The sequence below is a fragment of the Gossypium arboreum genome, chromosome 4 (genome assembly GCF_025698485.1).
Source record: "Gossypium arboreum isolate Shixiya-1 chromosome 4, ASM2569848v2, whole genome shotgun sequence".
Classification (NCBI taxonomy): domain Eukaryota; kingdom Viridiplantae; phylum Streptophyta; class Magnoliopsida; order Malvales; family Malvaceae; genus Gossypium; species Gossypium arboreum.
Window position 1 is genome coordinate 39,175,105 of NC_069073.1, and position 22,489 is coordinate 39,197,593.

General features: G+C 36.7%; 1 protein-coding gene across 1 annotated transcript; it reads right to left on the reverse strand.

Annotated features, from left to right (window-relative positions):
- Positions 1-17,121: 17,121 nt before the first annotated feature.
- LOC108466505 (calcium-dependent protein kinase 26-like) lies at positions 17,122-22,164 on the reverse strand. The gene is made up of 7 exons (XM_017766873.2): positions 20,067-22,164; positions 19,250-19,393; positions 18,978-19,130; positions 18,407-18,522; positions 18,092-18,259; positions 17,667-17,891; positions 17,122-17,495 (listed from the first exon to the last, which is right to left on the reverse strand). The coding sequence occupies exons 1-7, from the start codon at positions 21,100-21,102 to the stop codon at positions 17,391-17,393; spliced, it is 1,947 nt and encodes a 648-aa protein (XP_017622362.1). The 5' UTR covers positions 21,103-22,164; the 3' UTR covers positions 17,122-17,390.
- Between the last annotated feature and the right edge of the window lie 325 nt (positions 22,165-22,489).

The window sequence follows — 22,489 nt, forward strand, 5'->3', positions numbered from 1 at the left end:
CAGCCGGATTGGTTGGGCATATTTGCGACCCACTCATTCATCATGGTAAAGAAGGCTTGTCTAGCCCCTCACCTGATTATTCGAGATGGTGAGGTTCAACAGTGGCGTCCCTTGTGTAGGAGCAGCCGCTACACTTTCAATGTCATAAGCCAAGGTTCTCTCTACACCGGGATCCATTTACTAATCAAAACAATAATTTTAACCGTCAGAAGTCATCACACATTTAAACATTAACATTAAGGCATGTATAGCTAGACTCATACGTGCTATGGTAGTCCTAGAACCGACTAAACCATAGCTCTGATACCAATAAAATTGTAACACCCCGAACCCGAGACCGTCGCCGGAGTCGAACACGAGGTGTTAACAGACTTCAAACCACTTATTGAGAATTTCCCAGACAAGCTGCCAATCTGTGTACTAGTGGCTTCATAAATCATAACTTGAGTTTTACAACTCGAAAATCAGTTTCGTAATTTTTCCCTAAAACTAGACTCATATGTTCATCTACAGATTTCTTTCTAGAATTTTTGGTCAAGCCAATTAGTACAGCTTATTAGTTAAAGTCTCCCATGTTACAGAGGTCGACTACATTGACCTTCGTGCGTTACAACTCGAATAACTCCCTGTGAAGAGCTTCAATACTGATGTCGTTTATTTCTATAGAAACTAGACTCAAAGAGGAATTTATACATATATGGTATGACTCCTAATTATCTCTGGTTAATTTATAATGAATTTTTAAATTCAGAACAGGGAATCCAGAAACTGTTCTGGCCCTATTTCACAAAAACCCAAATATCTTTTAACATACAACTCATATGACCGTTTCGTTTCTTCCATATGAAAATGGATTCATCAAGGTTCATTTACATAATTTATTCACTATTTAATTTCATTTCTACTATTTTTAGTGATTTTTCACATCCACATCACTGTTGCTGCCAGCATCTATTTCTAGGGTAGACTTTCTCTAACACATAGTTTCTATGATTCAACCACCCCTTTTACATATATAGTCCAAAATATAATCATGATGACCCATTCTAATGGCTGGTCATTGCCAAACATTTCTGTGCTTCTTAATGAGCATATACATACCAAATGATTATAACATTATGCTCAAAACATTTATAAGCCATTTTCGCATGGCTATTCAAAATTTTACATACCAAGTTCAAACAAAACATAATAGCCTATACATGCGAAATGTACTCCAAGACCAACTACTGAAGAAAATACCAAAAGTTGTTAGCGGTGTGATGACTTGATGGCGGTCCCGAATACGCAAGAAGTCGAGTCCAAGAAACCTAAAATAGGTGACAAGCAAACACCGAATGAGTATATAACTCGATGAAGTCATAAGCAATGCACTAACAACCATTAACAACATTATCGCAAGAGGAAACAAAATGGAACGAGGCTAATTACTCCATTCAAACCGAACTATACCATAGTTCCTTAGACCTTTCGATTCAATCATACATCTACATGACCTTTCACTCATTCCGCGATAATTCTTATGTACGTGACTTCAATTTACATTGTCACATAGGTTCAAACTTACCAAGCTCGACCCCAAATATAAACATAGCGCCTATTAGCCATGAACTCAAGGTACTTACCCGATCCGCTGTCCGTGATCAACTCAATAGTGTCGCACACTCAGTGTCAATAGTGATTCAAAAGCATATAGTGTGTCCGCACACTTAGTGCTATATAATCAACTCGCACACTTAGTGCTACATGATCAAACTCGCACACTTAGTGCTGTACAAGTTTTAAACCCGCACACTTAGTGCCATTCTCATGATCACAAATGTTTATACCCGCACACTTAGTGCCGAAATCAACAACTCAATACATCTCACCTCTTTTCCTTCCATTCAATTACATACACACATGTATATAAATTCATCATTCCTTTCGGCATAATTACATAGACATTATGTCTATTCAAATCAATACAAAATATATGCTTAGTGACTTACCTTGTGTGTGACAGCCCAAAATTGACCCTAGTCGGGAAGTGGTTTCGGGACCACTAAACCGAGTCACCGAAATGTTTGAACGTAATATTTATTGTCTAGAATATGTATTTACGAATGTGTGAAAATTTCAAGCTTCGGTTTAGTCGATTGCATGTGAATTCAGTTAGTAGGACTTGTATGTCACTTTTGAAAATGATAGGCTAATCTATAAGGACCTAATAGTACATGTAGTCAAAAGGAGGACTTGCATGTCAAAATCCCCAAGTGCTAGTGGCCGGCCATGACAAGGAAGCATGGGCAAGACATGTCATGAAACATGTTGGGTGAGTGTTTTATGTTGAAATAAATAAAATAAGGTGCATGAGTAATAAAAAAAAAGTGTGTGTGTGAAGGCTTTCCTCCCTCCCCATTGCCGTGCAAGTGAGAAGAAAAACAAAAAAAAAGCTTTGTTCATCTTTTTTTTTTTTTTATCCTTTGGCGAAAATCTCAAGGAGAAGAAAGGGTCCTTGCTCATGGTTGGTTTGGAATAGGTTGGCCATCCTTGTAGCTAGATTAAGGTATGTTTAATATGGTGCCATGAGATTCATGCATGTTCTTAGTTGCTAGTTTTAGTTCTAATTAGTCCATGATTCAAAACCTTGCTATGTCATGGGGATGATAGTATGAAATGAAAATTTGAGATAAGTAAGGTTAAATTTGATTTGGTAAAATCGGCCAAATGGGTGTATATGTTTGTAAAAATATATTTTCTTTGTTAACTCCTTACAATCGGTTGTAGGAGTAATATTGGCTTATAAGGTTGAGTTGATTCATGATGTTGTATGTTAGGATTAAAATACTTGAGACTAGATTAGCTTAATGGTGACCATGCATTCTACCTTGAAGCATTAAACAAATGTTGGTTGAGATTTTGATATTTTGAACAAAGATAGTTGTGAAATGGGGTGAAAACCATTAAGTTATACACATAAAAATCCAGCAAGAAGATTAAACTACTAAATGTATTCATTTTAGATCAAGACATCAAAGAGGAGAACCAAGCAAAGGCAAAGCAAAGATAATCGAGTAGTAGATTGGGAATCATTTCATCGATATAAGGTAAGTCATTAAGCACTTATTTTGTACTAATTTAAAGGGTCGTAATGTCCAAGTAATGATGCTGAATGGAATGGTAGAATATATATATAAACATGTATGTATGTGGTGATAAAAATATTGAATTGAAAGAAAAGAGGTGAGATGTATTGAATGATCGGTTTCGGCACTAAGTGTGCGGGTGTAAACATTTATAATCACAAATTGGCACTAAGTGTGCGGGTTCAAATTATACAGCACTAAGTGTGCAAGTTTGATTATATAGCACTAAGTGTGCGAGTTCGACTATTAAGCACTAAGTGTGCGGGCTTATTGCACATCCTCTAATAAACGTACATGTTCTATGTGCTGCCTTACCGAGTCAATCATGGACAGCGATGCGAGTAAACACCTTGAGCTCATGAGGAATGGACATTTTATTTATATTTGGAATTTTGGTTTGGTAAGTCTTGATCTATGTGGTGATTATGCTCGAAAGTAAATGCATGCAATGTCATATGGCGTAATGTATGAAATATCAAGTAGGGCTTGGTATGTGACCAAACCGAAATGCCTAAAGAATTATAGTACCGTTTGGGGTGTGGATGGAGGATTTTAATCCGCATTAATTATTTTCCTTTATGGTATATTATTACTGAACGGCAATATAATGCTTATGGCTTACTGAGTTATATACTCACCCGGTGTTTGCTTGTCGCCATTTTAGGTTTCTCGGACTCGTCCTTTTTGCGTGCTCGTGATCGTCATTGGAGTCATCACACGGCTAGCAACTTTTGGTATTTTTTTGTGTAGTCGGTTTAGGAGAACATTTTGGCATGTATAGGCTAATATGCTTTGTTGAACTTTGGTATGTAAACTTTTAGCCATGCGAAAATGGCATAAATGCTCGGTTGGATTTAGTTCTCAAATGTTAAGTCACAAGTCTTGGTAATTCGATTTCCATGCCTTATGCCATGGTTGATTATTTTGGTGTTAAAATGCATGTTATGGCAATAGTGTAGTAGGGAGATGTTGGATAATGATTAGCCTCTGGTATGGCTAGTCATGATCATGATTGGTGACATGTATGATGAATCACTAGTTAGATCAAAAGGAAATCATGAAATAGGCATAGTTGCTTTAGTGACAGGTGCTGGCAGCAGCAGTAATGTGAGATTGAAAATCACTAAAAATAGTAGGAATGGTATTAAATAGTAAATAAATTATGTAAATGTACCTTGATGAATCTACTTTTATATAGAAGAAACGAAATGGTCATATGAGTTATAAGTTAACAGATATTAAAGTTCTTGTGAAACAGGGCCAGAACGGTTTCTGGATCCCCTGTCCCGACTTTGGAAAATCATTGTAAATTAACCAGAGATAATTAGGAGTCATGCCATATATTTGTAGATTCCTCTCTGAGTATAGTTTCTATAGAAACAAACGGCATCAGTATTGAAGCCCTATACAGGTAGATATCCAATTCGTAATGCACAAAGGTCAGTGTAGTCGATCCCTGCAACAGGGGAGACTTTAATTAATAAACTGTACTAATTGGCTCGACCAAAAATTCTAGAAAAAAATATGTAGATGGAAATATGAGTCTAGTTTCAGGAAAAAATTGCAAAACTGATTTTCGAGTTGTAAAACTCAAGTTATGAATTTTGGAGCGACTAGTACACAGATTGGCAGCTTGTCTGAAACTCTCAATAAGTGGGTTGAAGTGCATTAACACCTCGTGTTCGACTCGTGACGGTCTCGGGTTCGAGGTGTTACATTTTTATTGGTATCAGAGCTATGGTTTAGTCTGTTCTAGGACTACCATAGCGCGTATGAGTCTAGCTATACATGCCTTAATGTTAATGTTTAAATGTGTGATGACTTCGACGGTTAAAATTTTTGTTTTGATTAGTAAATGGATCCGGTGTAGAGAGAACCTTGGCGGATGACGTTGAAAGTGTAGCGGCTGCTCTGCACAAGGGACGCTGCCTGTTGAACCTCGGTCATCTGCGAATAATCAAGGTGAGGAGGCAAAACAAGCCTTTTTACCATGATGAATGAGTGGGTAGCATACGCCCGAACCAATCCGGCTGTCCAACAATTCCGAATTTAAATAATCCACCCGAGGGCTCTGTAATGCCATCGCCATCTGATCCTATGAGGCCGAGTAAGCCACCTGTAGACTTGATTAGAAAGCGGGGCTGAGGAGTTTAAGGCCATAGTTCTTGATGATGCCGAAAGAGCCGAAGTTCGCTTGATAACACCATTCGGGTGTTTGATGAACTATCATGCACACCGATGAATGTCTAAAGTGTGCTATATCCTTGTTGCGAGACTCACTTACTATTGGTGGAGGACTTTGATCTCCATAGTCCCAAACAAGCAAGTTACTTGGGATTTCTTTCAAAGAATTTGAAAGAAGTATATTAGTCAACGGTTCATCGATCAAAAGTGTAAGGAATTCTTGGAACTCAAGCAAGGTCAGATGATAAGATACTGAATACGAACATGAGTTCGTAAGACTTAGTCGGTATGCTCGAGAGTGTGGTCGATGAGGTTGCTATGTGCAAAAGATTTGAAGAAGGATTGAATGAAGATTTAAAACTACTAGTGGGTATTTTGGAGATAAAGGAGTTCGTGACGCTGGTCGAACGAGCCTGCAAGGTGGAAGAACTTGGAAAGGAGAAGAAGAAGGCTGAATTTGAAGCTAAAGACTATCGTAAGAGATCGATGGGTAAAGCTCCGTTCTCGACTGTAAAGAATTTCAGGGAGGACACTAATAAATCGAGGACGACTGCGGGAATTTCCATTAGAGCACGACCATCGACGGACTCCCGAGCTACTTGGTGGCTAGTGTGGGCAATAATCGTCAAGAGAGACCTGAATGCCCCAATGTGGAAGACGACACCTAGGTGAATGTTGGGGTAAGTCTGTTAACTGGCTCATTACGGATGTGGTTGAAAGACCACTTCATTAGAGATTGCACGGAGCTAGATGAGAAGAATAAGATGCAAGGTGCAAGATCGAGTGGGGTGACACTAGAGGTAGACCTCAAGATTTCAGGAAGTAGGGGTGGTAATCGAGAGGAGCCACCGATACTACTGTTCGATCCGAGACCCGTGCTCTGCTAGAGCATATGCCATCCCGCACGAGAGGAGGCATCCTCCCCGACGTTATCATTGGTACTTTTACTCTCTTTGATACTAGTGTGATTGCATTGATTGACCCGGCTCTACTCATTCATATGTATGTGAAACTTTAGCATCCAAGAAGACTCTACCGTTGAGTCTCTCGAGTTCGTAATTCGAGTGTCAAACCCTTTGGGTCAATACGTACTCGTTGATAAAGTGTGCAAGAGATGCCCCTAATAATTCGAGAATCTGTTTTTCTACCGATCCGATGCTTCTACCATTTGATGAATTCGATGTTATTCTTGGTATGGATTGGTGACCGTACATGATGCAGTTGGTGGATCGCAAAGGAAAACCATTGATTTGAGGAGTGCAAATAATGAGGTAGTTCGAGTCGAGTCTCTCGATTTAAAAGGAGTGCCAATGATAATATCTTCTATGACCGCCGAGATATGTGAAAAAGGGGTGTGAAACATACCTTGCGTATGTGTTTGAAAGTAAAGAGACGGAAAAGAAACTCGAATCGGTACCAGTGGTTTGTGAGTATTCAGATGTTTTTCCGGAGGAGTTACCGGGATTGCCACCGGTTCGAGAAGTGGAATTCGGCATCGAAGTTGTACCGGGTACTACGCCGATCTCAATAGCTCCGTATCGTATGGCATTAACGGAGTTAAAGGAATTGAAGGTCCAATTGCAAGAATTGACGGATAGAGGTTTCGCTCGACCGAGTTTTTCTCCATGGGCGCACCAAGATTGTTTGTGAAAAGAAGGACGGAAGCATGAGGTTGTGCATCGACTATCGTCAACTCAATAAAGTGACGATAAAGAATAAATATTCGTTGCCACGAATTGACGATTTGTTTGATCAATTAAAGGGAGCCTCGGTGTTTTCAAAGATAGATTTGAGGTCGGGGTACTATCAGTTGAGGGTCCGAGAATCGGACATACCCAAAACCGCTTTTAGAACGAGGTACGGTCACTACGAATTCTTGGTGATGCCGTTTGGGCTCACTAATGCCCCTGCGGTGTTTATGGATTTAATGAATAGAATTTTCAGGCCATACTTGGATCGGTTCGTAGTTGTATTTATCGATGACATTTTGGTCTATTCGAGAGATGAAACCGAACATCTTGAACACCGAGGCTAGTGTTGCAAATCTTACGAGATAAGCGATTATACGCAAAGTTCAATAAATGTGAATTTTGGTTGAAAGTGGTTAGCTTTTTGGGGCACGTGGTGTCCGTGATCGGTGTCGAGGTGGACCGAACAAAATTTTGGCCATAGTCGATTGAAACCACCAAGGAATGTTACCAAATTAGGAGCTTTTTGGGGCTTGCGGTTATTACCGACGATTTGTAAAGGTTTCTCGACGATAGCCACGCCAATGACGGCTTACTCCAAAAGGATGTTAAGTTCGAATGGACGGAGAAATGTCGAAAAGTTTCGATCAACTGAAAGCTTATTTGGTGAAGCCCCAATTCTAGTGCAACCCGAATCGGGCAAAGAGTTTGTCATTTATAGTGACGCATCCCTACTTGGGTTGGGTTGCGTATTGATGCAAGAAGGGCGAGTTGTGGCCTATGCGTCGAGACAATTAAAGCCACATGAGAAAAATTATCCGACCCATGATCTCGAATTGGTCGCCATCGTATTCGCTTTAAAGATATGGCGACATTACTTATTTGGTGAGAAGTGCCATGTGTATTCGGATCACAAAAGTCTCAAATATTTTATGACTCAAAGAGACTTAAATCTGCGACAAAGACGTTGGCTCGAGCTGTTAAAGGATTATGAGTTGGTCATTGACTATCACCGGGAAAGGCTAATGTGGTTGCAGATGCCTTAAGTCGTAAATCACTATTTGCGCTATGAAGCGATGAATGTACACTTGTGCGTTTCTACCCGACAATGTGTTAGTAGCTGAATTGAAAGCCAAACCATTATTGATACGTCAAATTCGTGAAGCTCGAGAAAGTCGACGATGAGTTGGTTGCAAACGGATGAGTGTGTTTCAACAAGGAATCGGAATTTCAGATTGAGCGACCATGATTGCTTGACGTTCAAGGGTCGATTATGTATTCCAAGGAATTGAACTTGTTTCGATGATTTTGAACGAGGCTCACAAGAGTCGAATGTCAATCCACCCGGGAGTACGAAAATGTACAACGACACGAGACACCGATTTTGGTGGCATGGTATGAAACGAGACATTTCCAACTTTGTTTGAAGTGCTTAGTATGTCGCAAGTAAAGGCGAACATCAAGTGCCCACGGGTTTGCTTGACCAATCATGATACCGAATGGAAATGGGAACGAGTCACGATGGATTTTGTATCCGGCTTGCCGTGTCGGCAAGCAAGAAAGATGCAATTTGGGTCGTCGTTGATAGATTGACTAAGTCGGCTCACTTTATCCCCGCACGCACGGATTTTTCATTGGATAAGCTAGCTGAATTGTATGTTTCTCGATTGTGAGATTACACGGGTACCGATTTCTATTGTGTCGACGAGATCCGAGATTCACCTCACGATTTTGGAAGAAATTGCAAGAAGCTTTGGGTACCAAGCTACATTTTAGCACCGCTTTTCATCCCCAAACCGATGGTCAATCCGAGCGGATAATTCAAATACTTGAGGATATGTTGAGATGTTGCATCCTCGAGTTTAATGGTTCATGGGAACGGTATTTACCCTTGATTGAATTCGCTTACAACAATAGTTTTCAGTCAAGCATTAAGATGGCGCCTTACGAGGCTTTGTATGGTCATAAATGCCGTACACCATTGTTTTGACCGAGCTCGGTGAAAGCAAAATTTTCGGTGGATTTGATTAGAGATCTTGAGCAAAAGTTCGAGTAATTCGTGAAAGTTTGAAGGTCGCTTCAATCGTCGAAGTCGTCTGCGGATTTAAAACGAAGAGATATTGAGTATCGTGGGAGACAAAGTGTTTCTTAAGGTATCACCCGGAAAAGATACTCGATTTGGCCGTAAGGGCAAATTGAGTCCGAGATTCATTGGGCCATATGAGATCTCCGAACGAGTCGGCCCGAGAGCGTATAGGTTGCTTTTACCCCGAACTCGAAAGGATCCACAACGTTTTCCATGTTTCGATGCTTGACGTTATCGATTCGATCCTTCGCATGTAATAAACCCTCCGAGATTGAAATTCAAGCCGATATGAGTTATGAAGAAGAACCGATTCAGTATCCTAGCTCGTGAAGTGAAGGAGTTGCGAAACAAAAGGGTTCCGTTAGTAAAAGTGTTATGGCTCAAACACGGATGGAAGAAGCTACTTGGGAACCCGAGAATTCTATGAAAGAGCGTTACCCAAGCACATTTACGGTAAGATTTTCGGGACAAAATTCCTTAAGTGGGGAGAGTTGTGACAGCCCAAAATTGACCCTAGTCGGAAGTGGTTTGGGACCACTAAACCGAGTCACCGAAATGTTTGAACGTAATATTTATTGTCTAGAATATGTATTTACGAATGTGTGAAAATTTCAAGCTTGGTTTAGTCGATTGCATGTGAATTCAGTTAGTAGGACTTGTATGTCACTTTTGAAAATGATAGGCTAATCTATAAGGACCTAATAGTACATGTAGTCAAAAGGAGGACTTGCATGTCAAAATCCCCCAAGTGCTAGTGGCGGCCATGACAAGGAAGCATGGGCAAGACATGTCATGAAACATGTTGGGTGAGTGTTTTATGTTGAAATAAATAAAATAAGGTGCATGAGTAATAAAAAAAAAGTGTGTGTGTGAAGGCTTTCCTCCCTCCCCATTCTTAGTGCAAGTGAGAAGAAAAAAAAAAAAAAGCTTTGTTCATCTTTTTTTTTTTTCATCCTTTTGGCCGAAAATCTCAAGGGAGAAGAAAGGGGTCCTTGCTCATGGTTGGTTTGGAATAGGTTGGCCATCCTTGTAGCTAGATTAAGGTATGTTTAATATGGTGCCATGAGATTCATGCATGTTCTTAGTTGCTAGTTTTAGTTCTAATTAGTCCATGATTCAAAACCTTGCTATGTCATGGGGATGATAGTATGAAATGAAAATTTGAGATAAGTAAGGTTAAATTTGATTTGGTAAAATCGGCCAAATGGGTGTATATGTTTGTAAAAATATATTTTCTTTGTTAACTCCTTACAATCGGTTGTAGGAGTAATATTGGCTTATAAGGTTGAGTTGATTCATGATGTTGTATGTTAGGATTAAAATACTTGAGACTAGATTAGCTTAATGGTGACCATGCATTGGCCTTGAAGCATTAAACAAATGTTGGTTGAGATTTTGATATTTTGAACAAAGATAGTTGTGAAATGGGGTGAAAACCATTAAGTTATACACATAAAAATCCAGCAAGAAGATTAAACTACTAAATGTATTCATTTTAGATCAAGACATCAAAGAGGAGAACCAAGCAAAGGCAAAGCAAAGATAATCGAGTAGTAGATTGGGAATCATTTCATCCGATATAAGGTAAGTCATTAAGCACTTATTTTGTACTAATTTAAAGGGTCGTAATGTCCAAGTAATGATGCTGAATGGAATGGTAGAATATATATATAAACATGTATGTATGTGGTGATAAAATATTGAATTGAAAGAAAAGAGGTGAGATGTATTGAATGATCGGTTTGGCACTAAGTGTGCGGGTGTAAACATTTATAATCACAAATTGGCACTAAGTGTGCGGGTTCAAATTATACAGCACTAAGTGTGCAAGTTTGATTATATAGCACTAAGTGTGCGAGTTCGACTATTAAGCACTAAGTGTGCGGGCTTATTGCACATCCTCTAATAAACGTACATGTTCTATGTGCGCGGCCTTACCGAGTCAATCATGGACAGCGATGCACGAGTAAACACCTTGAGCTCATGAGGAATGGACATTTTATTTATATTTGGAATTTTGGTTTGGTAAGTCTTGATCTATGTGGTGATTATGCTCGAAAGTAAATGCATGCAATGTCATATGGCGTAATGTATGAAATATCAAGTAGGGCTTGGTATGTGACCAAACCGAAATGCCTAAAGAATTATAGTACCGTTTGGGGTGTGGATGGAGGATTTTAATCCGCATTAATTATTTTCTTTTATGGTATATTATTACTGAACGGCAATATAATGCTTATGGCTTCTTGAGTTATATACTCACCGGTGTTTGCTTGTCGCCATTTTAGGTTTTTCGGACTCGTCCTTTTGCGTGCTCGTGATCGTCATTGGAGTCATCACACCGGCTAGCAACTTTTGGTATTTTTTGTGTAGTCGGTTTAGGAGAACATTTTGGCATGTATAGGCTAATATGCTTTGTTGAACTTTGGTATGTAAACTTTTAGCCATGCGAAAATGGCATAAATGCTCGGTTGGATTTAGTTCTCAAATGTTAAGTCACAAGTCTTGGTAATTCGATTTCCATGCCTTATGCCATGGTTGATTATTTTGGTGTTAAAATGCATGTTATGGCAATAGTGTAGTAGGGAGATGTTGGATAATGATTAGCCTCTGGTATGGCTAGTCATGATCATGATTGGTGACATGTATGATGAATCACTAGTTAGATCAAAAGGGAAATCATGAAATAGGCATAGTTGCTTTAGTGACAGGTGCTGGCAGCAGCAGTAACGTGAGATTGAAAAATCACTAAAAATAGTAGGAATGGTATTAAATAGTAAATAAATTATGTAAATGTACCTTGATGAATCTACTTTTATATAGAAGAAACGAAATGGTCATATGAGTTATAAGTTAACAGATATTAAAGTTCTTGTGAAACAGGCCCAGAACAGTTTCTGGATCCCCTGTCCCGACTTTGGAAAATCATTGTAAATTAACCAGAGATAATTAGGAGTCATGCCATATATGTGTAGATTCCTCTCTGAGTCTAGTTTCTATAGAAACAAACGGCATCAGTATTGAAGCCCTGTACAGGTAGATATCCAATTCATAATGCACAAAGGTCAGTGTAGTTGATCCCTGCAACAGGGGAGACTTTAATTAATAAACTGTACTAATTGGCTTGACCAAAACTTCTAGAAAAAAATATGTAGATGGAAATATGAGTCTAGTTTCAGGAAAAAATTGCGAAACTGATTTTCGAGTTGTAAAACTCAAGTTATGAATTTTGGAGCGACTAGTACACAGATTGGTAGCTTGTCTGGAAACTCTCAATAAGTGGGTTGAAGTCTGTTAACACCTCGTGTTCGACTCCGGCGACGGTCTCGGGTTCGAGGTGTTACATTGTGTTGGGTAAAACAGTCCAAGTCGGCTACTCGATGACCTTCGTCTTTCCCTTGCTTGATTCTCCTTCTTTAACTCCTTGAGCTTAATCAATAAATCAACTAGTTTAACCATCTTGCTAAACATTCATAATTCAATTACACATGCATATGTATGTTTGTATATTCGGCAACCATCCTCACTTATTACCCATTTAGTCAATTATCTAAGCCAAGATAAGGCTTCAATACGGTTGCCTCTAACCGAATACATGCACACCAATCTACTTCATTTGGCGAATATGCATGTCTATGTTGAGGCCAATTTTACACTTAATACCACACAAAAAACAGCATACATTTTACTAACTAACGCATTACATATTGTAGCTCAATACACATCTCTCATTTACTACATAACGAAACATCATCACAAGCAAATATACACCTTGAAATAGTATATATGTCATACCAATTCATCATGTGCAAACACATATTCATGTAGGTGCAAGGGCGAATCTCAAGTTGTTTATATCCAAATATAAACACATATCCAAAGCTCAAATCTTACCTACCATGCAACATGCATGAATCATACTTATGGATATACCATGACCGAATACATCACAACACCATAATTTTGGTCATGATTAAGCAAAGAACTTAATGTCTTACTCAAAATACTAAAAAGAAAGTCCAAGAGCCATCAATCCCCATCACATATACCATTAACAAGCTTCATATTTAACATGCAATGGCATTAACACAAAATCCACCTTGGCCAAATACCATCCCCATGATATAACAAAGATTTGAACCATGGGCTAATAAGAACATCAAGCTAGTAACTAAAACATGCATGAATCTCATGGCACAACCTCAAACATACCTTAATCTTGATGCAAGTATAGCCAAACCCTTCCTAATCCTCTTCCAAACCAAACATGAAGCAAAATTCCCTCTTCTTCCTTAGGATTTTCGGTCAAGAGAGAATGAAAGGATGATCAATTTTTTTTCTTTTCTTTTCTTCAATACACGGCAATAGGGGGGTTCACTCACACACATTTTTTTCATTCTTTATTACCCATGCTTATTTGTTTATTTCTTTTCTCCCTAATGCACCAACAAAACATGTCTATGACATGTTTTGCCCATCCCTCATTGTCATGGCCGGCCACCTCTTATAAAAAGAGGGATATTTGACATGCAAGGCCATTGTTTTGCATGCATGCTTTAATTAGTCATTACACATTCCCCCATCATACTTCCAAAGTTTTCTACTAGGTCCTTTCTAGTGAAATTCACATTTATAACTCTAAATCAAAACATCAAAAATGTCACACATGAGTTAACACATATTATAGGCAATAAAATAAATATTAAATTATTTTTATGCCTCGGTTTTGTGGTCCCGAAACCACATTCCGACTAGGGTCGTTTTAAGGCTGTCACAGATATACCCCGGAAGCAATCCACTAGCCCATGGGGAGGTGAAAACCTCACGAAAGCATAGTTTCTTACTCCCAACTTAGAAGGTGTGACCACAATGGTCATGCAATGCCATGGAATATTATTCTATGGGACTTGAACCGAAACGAATGAAGTAAAAGGATCGTCTATTAAAAACCAAATTTTAAATTTTCAACAAAAGGACAGAAAATAATCTATTTTGCGGCTTGACTCTCTTATTGTCCCCAGAGGAGTCGCCAAGCTGTCGAAACCATTTTTTTTCGATTTTTTTTATTTAAAAATGATGGATCAACTTTTTGGAAAGCGAAAATGGAGTCGCCACCAATCTTTTCTTGTTTAGGTGTGATCGGATCACCTAGAAATTTGGGTTGTTTTAATAAAACATTTTGGTTTACTAAAACAATGATTTTGGTCTCTGAAAATATGAGAAAATAGGCTCGAGATTGATTCATTATGAGGAAGGAGTAGCACCCTCATTACGCCCAAAATTGGTACCAAATCGATTAAATATTGTCCTTTTGTCTAAAATTAAAAATGTTTTTGAAATGTGGTTCTTGTTAATAACATTTGAATAACCCGAGTCCTTTGCCAAAAATCTTCTTGTTTCGACGTTCAAAAATTTATAATTCGAAAATAACAAAAGGATGCCCAACTATTTGGTCCAACGAAAAATCGATACCCAGCTCAATAGGGCACGATTCCTCGAATTTCCAAATATTGACCATTGCCTCACCTTGGAAGATATGAGTGAAATTCCGAAGAGACATTCGATTATTTTGAACAAACGGGAGATTGCAACCCAACACGATAGGGCACTATTCTCCAAATTGCCAAACATCGAACATTTCTTTCATTTTAAAGAGTTTTTAGAAAACGTGAGTGAAATTCCAAAGGATCTTGATTGTTTTGAACAAATGAAAAAGTGCAACCCAAAGACGATAGGACACAACATTTCAAATCCTCGATACAAGATCATTTTATAATTTCCAAAACTCATGCTTTTGAAATTTCAAAAGGATATTTAGTTATTTAGGTTAAACAAGAAAAATTGAAACCTAGTGAGTTAGGGTACTATTTTCTTGAATTTCCTAAATTTGAAATATTGCCTTATTTTTAATTTGAAAAAAAAAGCATGGACAAAATCTCGAGAGAATATTTATTTGGTCAAACAGAAAATCGAAACGAAACACGTTAGGGCACAATTTCTCGAATTACCAAACACGAAATATTACCTCGCTTTGAAATTTTATTTTTTTATTTTTATTATTAAAAGGGAGTGATTATGGAAACAAACTTGCAACGTATTTATTCGATTCATTTGAAGCAAAGAAAATGAAATGAATAATTTCAGGCAAATAGGTTGATTTCAAGCAAATAGGTTGGCAATCTCAATTATAATATAATACATGGGGATGCAAAACAAAGTAACAAATATGGAAAACATATATCAATAATATATTATACAATTTTTTGAAAAGTACAAACACGAAAATTGAAACATGCCCAATGATAATAATCTTACCACATACACTATTTAACGTTTCTAACTAATAGTTAAATAAAAATCTATTTTAAGAAAAATATTTTAAAAGGTAATAAAAATGTTAAAACAAATAAACTTGGAATGAACAATACAAAAGTAGCTAAATTATATATATATATATATATATATATATATACATAAACAGATAATACATGTAAAAATTTACAATAGATCGTAAAATAAATAAAAATAAAAATAAATAATACATAAAGTATATAAAGTTTAACATATAAATGAGCTTCAAAATAAGTATTATAAGAGGAAATTTAAAGTTAGTGTTATGCAAAATAATTTAAAAATCAAGATTCAAAAATGTATATATGTATATAATATATATTATGTGCATAGCAATAGTAATGTGTACCTATATAAAATTTTAAAACGAATAATGTACATATTAACAAGTTGTAACATAGATGAATTATATAAATGCAACCATGTAAGAATATACAAAAGAATATAAGAATGACATACTATATAATATAAATCAATAATTATACAAAATAATTTGAAAAGATTTACTTACCACAATTAACAAGATACATAAAGCATAAAACTTAATATAAACATTGTATATAAAAAAATAGTAATATAGGCAAGTGTTTGAAATAAACAAAGTATAATTTAAAATTGGGGAATAAAAGGTATACATAAATAGATTTAAAGGAAAAATATAAACATGTTTGCAAGGGAATTCAAATAAGTAATTCAATTAAATTATGTATATATATATAAAATAAAGAAAATAAAATAAAATAACAAAAATGAAAAATGAACAAAGGAAATACAAGAAATTAAAATCAACCTTTTTTTTGCTTTGGATTTTCGATCTCTATGTGAAAATACAATGTTTTTTTTTTATCCCTCCTTCCCTTTTACATTTGGTTTTATGATGGCTTTTATAGCCTTGTTACAATATTTTTTTTATTATTTACTATATTTTCTTTTTACAAGTGGTAGACAAAAGAGGACTAGAGTGGCGCTTAGGGCGGCACATAGGGTGAAGAGGTTAGATTTTTTTTTTTTCATTTTTTTTATTTTGGGTTGTATTTGGGCTTGGGGTATTTTGGGTTTTAGTTGAGTTTTGGTATTTGGGCTGTGATTTTATTGGGCCCTGGGCAAATTTTGGGTCTTACACTCGTGCCAAAACCAAAAAATATGGATAAAATTGTAAGAGAAATGGAAGAAATTTGGGATGACATGCCTTCCTCCACATCTCCTTTCAGTCATTTTCCGTTATCTCTTCAGTCTGTGGTTCCATCCGGTTAATCTAGTGAATCATTTCCATGTATAAAAGCCTAGGATTGCTTCTCTAAAAATTGTCAATCTTTTAAAACAGAAATGAAATATCTTATCATCAATTTAATTGATTTTGTTAATACCAAGTACAAAATCTATCAGTATCATATGTTCACAACATCAAAAGAACAGAAAATACAATTAATATAGCAAGCTGACATTGAAGAGATTACAGTTTGTTTGTATTTGAAATATAACACAGTTACTTCAAAGGAAAGGAACCTTCCAAAAAAAAAAATTATTAAAAATATGAAGGTAAACGTTATTCTTTGAAAAACAAATCTAATCTTAAATTGAAACAAAAACCCAATGTGGAGATTATTATATTCATCTTAAGAAGGGATGAAGAAAACCATTATATGGCTAAACTAAATCACAACATTGAATTAGTTAACTAAAATTTATAATAAATATATATATTTATATATAAATATATAAATTTATTATATTTGTAGTATAAAAATGGATGAAAACAAGCTGAGTCAATGCAGCAGGGGTCTCAAAAATTTGTACATACATTTTCAGGAACAATAAGGGCTCAGGGAAGGATTTCCTGATGAAATGAATGAATGAATGAAGGAATTGATCAGCCTCAAAATTTGATGAGTTTTGGGGCAAATAAAAAAATAATTTAACACTAAAGAAAAAGCCCTAAAGGATTGTATTTCGTCAGCTAGGTGGCAATGCCTCTTTAATTCCGAGGGTCTTCTTACCAAGATCAGGGTTGCCTTTCTGCATCATTGCCACAAACTCATTGTAATCTATCCGGCCATCCTGCAGACAAGGTAAAAGAAACCAAGTGAGTCAAACCCGGAAATTCGGTCAAGAGAAATGCCACCGTTCAAGTATTCTCCCATGGATCATAACTCAGATGTGTATTATATTAAATTGTAGAGATGAAAGAGTAAGTGATATGCAGGCGTGAAGGGATATTGAGACTCTTACATTGTCCTGATCAACTTCTCCGATCATTTCATCCAAGTGGATTTCCTCAATACCGAATTCTTGACAAGCTTTTTGAAGCTCATCTTGAGTGATGTAGCCACTGCCATCTTTGTCGAAATACGAGAAGGCTGCCATGAGATTATCTTCCCTCTCAATCTTGTTTAGATGCAATGTTGCAGCTACGAATTCCTCGTAGTCAATTGTACCATTATTATTAACGTCCGCCTGCAATTCCCAATTGAATAGAAAGAATCAAAGGATGTTAATTAGATCAGGAGTCGTGTACAAGTGGCCTATAGTACATGGATTCCAGAATAAGTTTCGAATATGGGTATGCTCATCATATCCACTTACATATAAGTCTCGGAAATTTAGTATTTCATGAAAAATGAAAGCATGATATTAATCACTGAAATGAAACTTACCGCCTGCATTAGAGCACGGAATTCTGACTCATCTAGGTCTGCACCAAATCTTTTCAATCCATCTTTGAGTTCATCATATGTGATTTGACCACTGTTATCTGTGTCTATCATCTTGAACATTTCCTTCAAACCTGCTATTTCTTCTTCAGAAAGTCTCTGAGCAATGACCTGAAAAACAAAAGTGAAATAAATGGAAATAAACAAGGGTAAGCCATTTTAGGTGGTGAGATTTGTGCATTGAAAAGAGTTTCACTCATTTAGTATATTTTTTAAGAAGTTTTATAGACCAATGTTGTCTCAGCGGCAGAAACTTACCTTTAAGGCCATTTTCTTTAGCTTGTTCATTGCAGAAAACTGCTTCATGCGGCTTAATACTACGGAATCAAGTGGCTTGTCTGGAGCCACCCCATCAACCTGTACCCAAGGATGGCCTGAAAGGAACCAAAATAAATTAGCAACTTTCTGAAATTCCATAGTGTAACACCAAAGAATCATCATGTTAAAGCAATAGTCTTAGAATTTTATGAAACCCCAACTGTAAAATTTGAATTCTTGATAACAGTTTGGCCATAGCAATGGTGAACAAAGATGATGATTTAGATTAGTAAGAAATGAAATTATGTCCTCCCAGATTATCCTAAAGCTATTAATAACCACCAAAAAACATGAAAAAGATCGAAAAGAAAATATTAACTGAGAATTAAAGCTATCCTCAATCATGTTATCAACATCCAGGTTATCCATTACTTATTCCAGCTTGTTTATGACTTTGTTCCATGCTGGGATATGTAGTCTATTTTGAGATTGTAATCGACACGCCAGTGTTTCTGCTCTTTGTTTTTAATAATATTAACCTATTCCCAAGCAAAAAGAAAAGAAGACTTACGCAGTACTTCATGTGCAGTTATCCGCTTTTTAGCATCTCTGACAAGCATTTTTTTCACTAAATCTTTAGCACTTTCAGAGATGTTAGGCCAAGGATCAGATGTGAAGTCAAGCTCACCGTGCAAAACCTCTTCAAATATCTCTTGTTCAGTTTCTGTATGTAAAAAGAAGAAAAATAACACAGAAATTGACCAAACGTTGAAAAAAAGGCTCAAAGTACAAGGTTCAAAACTTTCAGAAACAAAAATGGTATCTCATCTGAAGAATTCTTACCACCCCAGAATGGAGGTACCCCACTCAAGAGAATGTAAACGATCACTCCAGCACTCCACACATCTGCTTCTGGACCATAATGCTTCTGCAAAACCTCGGGTGCAACATAGTATGGGCTTCCAACCACATCAGATAAGACTTCCCCTGAAATTATAGGACCTTCATTAGAAAACAACACCATTGCTTATTGCGCTGACAGGTTCTCAACATTCCGGAAATTCTCCAATTTGTTTTTCCCTATAAATGAACCGGCTTTTAACCTATGTTATCTGGACTCTATTTTTTCTTAAATTTCAAATCTGACATGTTCAAACATTGGTTTTGGAGAATGATCCTCTAAATATACTAAAAACCTAAGAAAAAAATAATATATCCATGTCGGACGCATGCCCATATCTTATACCCTGGGTTTAAGTAATTAAAAACTTACATCCAGTTAGCATCAAAGTATACTGCATATATAATTGTGAACATCATATTCAAATTTTACCTATAAAGTTTCAGTTGCTTATAATTTGCTTCTAGCAGAAAATGAATAATCACTTGAAGTGATACATCAATTTAAATATGATTTCTTAGTGTAAATGTAAAGATAAAACATTTTGTTATCCATGTAAGTTGAAGTTCTTTTTAAGATATTATAATTTCTAATTGAGAAATGCCCTTTTCCTTCGCAATAAAAAAGTGAAATTATAACTTGCAGACAACTCCATTGATATCGAAATTCTTTTCTGCAGTTAAATTGTCATAACTCGGTAAAGAATAGAAGACCATAAACCAAAATCAAAGCACCAAAAGACAAGGATTTTGAACATACCAGGCTTGAAGAATATCGATAATCCGAAATCAATGGCTTGAAGGGGTGAATCCTCTTGTTCATTAACGAAAAGGAAATTTTCAGGCTTAAGATCCCTATGCATTACTCCCATGGAGTGGCAGGCTTCCACAACACCAGCTATCGTTCTTGCTAGTTCAGCCGCCTTTCTTTCAGAATAATGCCCTCTCTGTACAATTCTATCAAAGAGTTCTCCCCCGGCACACAGCTCCATGACAACATGAACCGCCACGGAATCCTCATAAGCCTCTTTGATGGTGACAACATTAGGGTGGCCAGCCAAGTGATGCATTATCTGAATTTCCCTCTTGACATCATCAACATCTTCTGGAGTAACAAGTTTCCTTTTGGCAATAGATTTACAAGCATACTCCTTTCCGGTACCTTTCTCCACACAAAGAAAAGTTGTCCCAAACTGGCCTTGCCCTAACTTCTTCCCCAAGTTATAATATTCCTTCAAATTACCTGTCTTGGTTTGCAACACAGCATCCACCTTCAGCCCTGCACATGATTGCCTCTTCACATTATGAGGCTTCCGAGATTTTGCAGCATCAGCCTTAGCCTCTTCCTTCCCCGCCACCGCTGCGGTCGCTGCTGCAACTGCAACCTGTGATGGTTTGGATTCAAGTCTTTGAGGGGGAGCCTTAGATTGTTGCCTTTGGGTAACCTTTGATTGTTGTCTTTGGAGGGTTGATTGTTGTCTTTGCATAGGCGTAGACATTGACATTGATTGTTGCCTCGTCATAGACGATTGTTGTCTTTGGGTAACCTTTGATTTTTGCCTTTGGCTTAGGGTCTCTTCTCCTTGTCCTTTCTCTTCCTTCACAATCTTCATCTCTTCAGGGGGGTCCTTCTGAACCTCGGCACCGTCAGCAGCTGCGGCGCCAGCTTCGGCTTCTTTAGTTTCGGACTTCTCACCTTCATTGTCGGTTTTCTTTTGACCCTCTTCGGCTGGTTTAGGACCGCAACAACTCGCGCATACTGAGCAGATCCCTGATGTAGCACAAACATTTCCCATCTGGAAAAACCGAAACGACTCTCAATTTCCACACACCCTAAATTCCTTCTTCCAACATCCAAGAAATCTATAACCACCCAAATGTCATAACATTATAAAACTCCCATTTTCTTTTCTCCTTAATCCTTATACTATTCTGTTGTTTTGGCTTCTGAAAAATACCATCAAAATGGAGCTTTCGCCAATCCAAACCACCCTCAGCACCTTTAAATTTGGGAAAAACCCAATGCAACCAATGATTCAATGGTAAACAATTTCATCAAAAAAACAGAAAAAGAAAATGGAATTTTATTTGACCCTTTAATCTCAAATCCTTCCTCAATATGCAGTTATCAATGATCGTTAAAAAAGAAGACAAGGAAGAAGAAACCTTCAAGAATCCAATGTAAATAAAAAATCACAATGGCCAAACACAATGATTTGAATTTAAAAAAAAAAAGCCAAGGGAAATGGAGAAAAGAAAAGGGATTATATAATGAGATTTGAGGTTTCTTAATTAGGGTTTTTATTAATTTATGTAATCAAAGAAGAAACAAAGAGAGCTAACGTTTCTGGCTTTCTTTTTCTTTTTTCTTTTCTTCTCTCCCCTTTCAAGAGGGAAAAAAAGAAAGAAAAAGAGAAAACAGAAAAATGAAGAAAGGAAGAGGACAGGTTTTTCCGTTACAAATGCAACATCTTTTACGCGTTTAATTGGGTTCTAATAGGCTGTGGCTCAGATATAGTGAACGATATCTAGGCGTTATTTTATCAGAGCATGATTGTTGCCCAACATTGTGATCGACGGTGGAGATTCTTTTTTTGGAGCTTGTTCACGGCCCGCACAATTGACTTCCCTGGTTGCTGAGGCTCTAATTCACCAACCCCCCACCTGAGCCCTTCTGTTTTTGTTGTTTCCTTTTTCTTTTTCTTTTTTTCTTTTTTTTATAAAAATATATGTCCTATAATATTAGAGATTATTATAACGTACGTGAATGACGACAACAAAATTTTAAAATAGTAAAAAGAGATTTCATCATCACTTGTCGGAAAACCAGAATGAGATTTTGTCTTTTATAGCTTCATATCTCTATTTTGATTCACCTCTCTCTCTATATATATTAGGAATATGATACTACGTTGGGGAATTAATTTTTAATAGTTTAATATAAAAATATTTGATTTTTAATTAATTATTTTTAAGTGATAATGAAAAATAGTTTTTTAAGTTAATAGCTATTTTCTTAAATTTATAAGAGATTATCTAAATAAATTAAAGTCAACTCTAATGTACATAACATATAAACTCTAATAAAGAAAAATTTGAAGAGGTTTTGTGATATGACTACTACCTTGACAACAGGGGCGAAGTCAGAGCAAATTTTTAGAGGGTTGAATGAAATTTTAATTT

Bases quoted from the DNA above. Each gene is read 5' to 3' on its own strand.
- LOC108466505 (XM_017766873.2), bottom strand. From the start codon at position 21,102: ATGGGAAATGTTTGTGCTACATCAGGGATCTGCTCAGTATGCGCGAGT. The intron at 18,260-18,406 runs GTAAGTTTCTGC...TTTGTTTTTCAG, and splicing joins TAAAGAAAATGGCCTTAAAG to GTCATTGCTCAGAGACTTTC. The intron at 17,496-17,666 runs GTAAGAGTCTCA...CCTTGTCTGCAG, and splicing joins GAGAAGTTGATCAGGACAAT to GATGGCCGGATAGATTACAA.